This window comes from Conger conger, chromosome 10, assembly GCF_963514075.1.
Source record: "Conger conger chromosome 10, fConCon1.1, whole genome shotgun sequence".
NCBI classification, from domain to species: domain Eukaryota; kingdom Metazoa; phylum Chordata; class Actinopteri; order Anguilliformes; family Congridae; genus Conger; species Conger conger.
Window position 1 is genome coordinate 49,001,713 of NC_083769.1, and position 5,632 is coordinate 49,007,344.

Genomic DNA, 5,632 nt, shown 5'->3' on the forward strand with positions numbered 1-5,632 from the left:
AAGCTAACGGCCCAACCGCTAAAGCTAACAGCCCCACTGCTAAAGCTAACAACCCCACCGCTAAAGCTAACAGCACCACTGCTAAAGTTAACGGCACCACCGCTGAAGCTAACGGCACCACCGCTGAAGCTAACGGCACCACCGCTGAAGCTAACGGCACCACCGCTGAAGCTAACGGCACCACCGCTAAAGCTAATGACCCGGCTAAATAACCCCTCTAAACATAACCTGTAAAAAACCCTAAACAAACAGCTAAATGAACCTCCAAAAAACCTTCAGACAAACCTGAAAGACAGAGAGGCTTTCCCCAAACCTTTAGGAAAGAGACAAAGGACCTAATTTGCTGACTGTAAGATTGTATTCATGACTCTAGAGAGCGAGAGTGTGTTGGAGGGTTATGGAGAGCCGTGGGAAGGTGGGTTTGTGTGGAGAGCCGACAGAGTCACACGGGACCTCGCCCACGTACTTTACAGAGCCTTTGAGCTTGGTCTGGTCTTCATCCTGGAACTTGTACTGATAGCTCATCATCATGAACGTGTGAGGTATCCCCAGCTAGGGAGAGAAAGGGAGAGGGAGAGGGAGAGAGATTACACACTGGAGCTGGGCTGCTAGCAGACAGGTGAGTAGAGGCTAGCAGACAGGTGAGTAGAGGGGCTAGCAGACAGGTGAGTAGGGGCTAGCAGACAGGTGAGTAGAGGGGCTAGCAGACAGGTGAGTAGAGGGGCTAGCAGACAGGTGAGTAGAGGGGCTAGCAGACAGGTGAGTAGGGGCTAGCAGACAGGTGAGTAGGGGCTAGCAGACAGGTGAGTAGGGGGCGAGCAGACAGGTGAGTAGGGGCTAGCAGACAGGTGAGTAGAGGGGCTAGCAGACAGGTGAGTAGAGGGGCTAGCAGACAGGTGAGTAGGGGCTAGCAGACAGGTGAGTAGGGGCTAGCAGACAGGTGAGTAGGGGGCGAGCAGACAGGTGAGTAGGGGCTAGCAGACAGGTGAGTAGAGGCTAGCAGACAGGTGAGTAGGGGCTAGCGGACGCTCACCTGCATGGCGAGGGTGAAGTGGCTGGTCTTGGTGTCCCGGACCACGCTGGTGTTCATGGAGGACTGCATGCCCCAGCGCCACTGCAGGTAGCCCATGGTGTTCTTGTCCAGGTGCCGCGCCAGGACCGTGGTCACGCCGGGCCGCACGCCCCGCGAGGAGAACTGCAGCCCGCACTGCGCCGTCAGGAAGCTGCCGGAACACGCTACACGCTCAACGCTACACGCTACACGCTCAATGCTATACGCTATACGCTCAACGCTACACGCTCAACGCTACACGCTCAACGCTATACGCTCAACAGAGCGCGGATACAACGCTTTATACACACTCAACGCTCAACGCTCAACAGATACAACACTTTATTTACTCTCACACACACACGCTCAACGCTCAACAGAGCACGTATACAACGCTTTATCCACTCTCACACACTCACACACTCACACACTCACACACTCACACACTCACACACTCACACACTCACACACTCACACACTCACACACTCACACACTCACACACTCACACCAATGCTCAACAGAGCGCGTATACAACACTTTATACTCACACACTCACACTCACACTCACACTCACACTCACACTCACACTCACACTCACACTCAACGGACTGCATATGCAACACTTTTATCCAAGTCACTTATAACTGATGCCTCTCGTTCACACACACAGGCACCAATGGCGATAGGCTGCCATGCATGGCACCAGTCAGCTTGGCGGGAGCATTTGGCAGGCTCAGGCATCAGGGAAATTTCGACACACTCACGGCAGGAGATCGAACCAACAACCCTCCGACTGCCAGACGACTGCTCTTACCTCCTGAGCTCCTGTCTCCCCTATTCATGTATTCACTCTGCAGCAGAGTCATATGTTGTAGTTCATAACATTATTATATTCCAGAGCCACACTCACCAGCGCTGGGTCAGGTTGCGGAATATCTTCATGCCAAAGACAGGTCCGTGTGAGTCTCCAGCACCAATCTCCACCTGAACACACCACACACAGACGCACACAGAGAGACAACCTGCTGTAGGGAGTGCTACACGCATAGTGTGTATGTGCGTGTGGTGCGTGTGGTGTGTGTGTGTGTGTGTGTGGTGCACGCGTGCGTGGTGCATGGTGCGTGTATGATGCGTGTCTATGATGTGATGTGTGTGTGTGTATGATGTGGTGCGTGTGGTGTGTGCGTGTGCGTGCGTGTGTGCGTGCGTGCGTGCGTGCGTGCGTGCGTGCGTGCGTGCGTGCGTGCGTGCGTGCGTGCGTGCGTGCGTGCGTGCGTGCGTGCGTGCGGTGTGTGTGCGGTTCACGCGTGCGTGGTGCATGGTGCGTGTACGATGCGTGTCTATGATGTGATGGTGCGTATGCACTCACCTCTCCCCAGCCCTTAGCAGAAGTGACCCTGCGCATTGCGAGAGTAATGCTGCCGCCTCCAGTACCGTTGTGTGTGGAGAGGGAGCCGGAGAGGATGGCGGTGTCTGAGGTCGTCAGCGGGGCCTGGGGGGGAGGGGAGGGGGGCATTACAAACCACAACAGGAGCGATGCAACATTACGTATCGAATCACGTCAACAGGTTCATACAGAAAACAGCGTGTAGCCGTTAGCAGGATCAGACTGAGTGTAGCATGTAGCCCTTAGCGAGTTCACACAGAAGCTAGCATTTAGCCTTGGCAGCAGGGCCGTACTCACCTCTATGGACTGCGATATGTGCATCCTGTTAATCTCGATGTGGGGCATGCCACCGGCAGGCATGTCCTCGTAATCCTCCTCATAGCGGTCAAAGAGATCAGTGGCGTCCACACCCACACTGATTGTCCCCTGACACAGACAGAGACAGAGTGTTAGCAAGAGTTGTGGGGGCCCCTGGGAGATGTAGTTTTCAAGGCGGCCCAACACTAGCTCCCAACCTTTGGATTGGTCCTCTGCTGTAGTCTCCGCTCCTCCCTCTCCCGCTGGAGCCGCTCAAACTCCTCCCGGATCTCCGCTGGAGTTCTCTTTCTCTCCACGACCTGCGGACACACACACCGGGTTACTCTCACACTCACACACACACACACACACACACACACACACACACACACACACACACACACACACACACACACACACACACACACACACACGACTGTGAGACTAGGTGGGCCAGCAGTGTCTCACCCCTGTGACAGAGTGCACAGGTAAGTACAGCTGAAGAGTTTCCCAGGCATGTAATAGATTCGACTGCATTGATAAGCATTTTGTAATCAGTAAATGGTTTCTCCTTTCCAGTGTCCAATAGAAATCTGACCCCATGGAAAACTGACCTGAGGGTAACTTCTCCGACAAAAAACAACCCTCAGGTCATTTTTATTGTACATTTTAACAGTGACCCGCTCTATGGAGAAATGACATGTGGTACAGTAATCTAGGGTTTTGGGACTGGGGTCAATTTCCCATACCATAAAAACCACAGTGGGTTATGAAACAGCATACATACACTTTAGCAGTAGGGTCACTTGTCTTTAAGTGGAGGGCAACTTTCAATAATAGAGAAATGACAGACGGATCACTTTTCCCACAGCGGTCACTTTCATATCTGTCCGTGAGTGAGTGTGAGTGTGTGTGTGTGTGTGTGTGTGTGTGTGTGTGTGTGTGTGAGTGTGAGTGTGTGTGTGTGTGTGTGTGTGTGTGTGTGTGAGTGTGAGTGTGAGTGTGAGTGTGAGTGTGAGTGTGAGAGTGAGAGTGAGAGTGAGAGTGAGAGTGAGTGCGTGTGAGTGTGCGAGTGAGAGTGAGTGCGTGTGAGTGTGAGTGTGCGTGTGAGTGTGTGTGTGTGTGTGTGTGTGTGTGTGTGTGTGTGAGTGTGTGTGTGAGTGTGTGTGTGTGTGTGTGAGTGAGTGTGAGAGTGTGTGTGTGTGTGTGTGCGTGCGTGTGTGTGTGTGTGTGTGCGTGTGAGTGTGCGTGTGTGTGTGAGTGTGTGTGTGAGTGTGTGTGTGAGTGTGTGTGTGAGTGTGTGTGTGAGTGAGTGTGAGAGTGTGTGTGTGAGTGTGTGTGTGTGGGAGAGTGTGTGTGTGTGTGTGTGCATGCATGTGTACTGTGTCCTCACCTCCCACCCCTCCACGTCCAGCCCCCGCTTGCCGTAGATATCATAAATGGCTCTGGACTGGGGGTCGCTGAGGACTGCGGGGACAAGGAGGAGACGCTGAGCAGGAGGTCAAAGTTCATTTAAAGACACCAAACCGTACACTGGACTAGCAGCAACAGAGTCATGAGTCAGCTCAGATTATGTAAGATACCCTTCATCTATCAGAAACGTTGTCCACACTACAGCAAACAAGCCAGCTCCAATGTTCAGAACTAAGAAATAATACGGGGTAAAAAAACAACCTCACTGAGGCTAGTGATAGTCAAGAGGTTCCCTGACAGTCTCTGTCTTTCCCACACTGGTGTGTGCCCCACTCCCACCGCCGATCAAATAAACACAACTTCACACTTCATTCTATGGTGCGGGCTTGGTTTGTGTGTTATGCATTTTCATAAATGTACTGTACTATATAATACACCCTCTCCACAGACATGCAAAACAGTAGCACAAAATGCAGAGCTGCAAAATAGCTGTAGCAATTCTGATTAATAGTTTTCTGGTTTCTTTATTTCTTAAATTGGTTCTGGGCCATATATTCCACTCACCCTCGTAGGCCTGGTGTACGAGATTAAACAGCTGCTCCGCCTGACGTTTGAGCTCCGGGTCCCGGTGCTTGTCCGGGTGATAGAGCATGCATAGCCTCCGGTACGACGCCTTCAGCTCCTCCTGGGTCGCCTGGTAACGGTGTCACCGGGAATTAGCGCGGAAATCAGGTGCGGTAAAAGGTTCTGAGAACATACCTGTACAGGTATCTACGAGCTAGCTCGTGAGAATGCACATGGCTTGTCTAGAAGCTGCTGCTGCTTTCCACAACGTAGGGAAAGTGAAAGCTACTCATTCAGCCGTAATGTTCTGCGTAACATTCCCCTGTGGCTGGTGGCGATTTATGTTCATTCAAGGTAGAGACGGAGGAGAATTCGAAGTAACTGACAACTTGACTTTGGTTGACACATTCCACACAACTCACTGGTTTGGTTTGCCGCAGGTTAGATGTCTAACGTTAGCAACACGGCCGCTCCCCCGTGTTCTGTTCGGAACACGACGAGTTTACGTTACTTGACACAAATATATAATTTAATACAAATACTAAAAAAAAGTCTTAATTTTAACAAACAATAAACCGAGATGGATATTTCTGTTTGACCACCTTAGAACCGGAATCAATGATAAGCGAGGGTCATTTGTTTAGCTGGTGTGTGACTGTCAGCATTTGGGTCAAGAAAAGATTGTCGTTCAGACTGATCGCGGATTCACCGCAGATTAATTGCGTGTGAAACTATGCGCATGGGATCAGGCGATGTCTTACCTCCCTCCTAGCATTCAGTAAAGAATAATAATCATCATTGTCAATTTCCTCGTCGCCGAAGGCCGCCGCCATGTTTGCAACCTTTCATCCCCGCCTCAGACTGTTTCTAGTGCAATCGTGTGTGGTCGTACGCGCTTACAAAGCGTCGCTGACCTCTA

General features: G+C 51.6%; 1 protein-coding gene across 1 annotated transcript in view; it reads right to left on the reverse strand.

Annotated features, from left to right (window-relative positions):
* The window catches only part of dnajc11a (DnaJ (Hsp40) homolog, subfamily C, member 11a), a 10,411-nt gene extending 4,779 nt beyond the window's left edge, over positions 1-5,632 (reverse strand). Inside the window, exons 1-9 of the mRNA XM_061257615.1 lie at positions 5,475-5,632; positions 4,714-4,843; positions 4,130-4,203; positions 2,955-3,056; positions 2,737-2,865; positions 2,422-2,544; positions 1,963-2,036; positions 1,034-1,223; positions 467-552 (exon numbers count right to left, since the gene is read on the reverse strand). Of these exons, the coding sequence (XP_061113599.1) occupies positions 467-552; positions 1,034-1,223; positions 1,963-2,036; positions 2,422-2,544; positions 2,737-2,865; positions 2,955-3,056; positions 4,130-4,203; positions 4,714-4,843; positions 5,475-5,546 (980 nt within the window). The 5' untranslated portion in view covers positions 5,547-5,632. The remainder of the gene's footprint in view (positions 1-466; positions 553-1,033; positions 1,224-1,962; positions 2,037-2,421; positions 2,545-2,736; positions 2,866-2,954; positions 3,057-4,129; positions 4,204-4,713; positions 4,844-5,474) is intronic.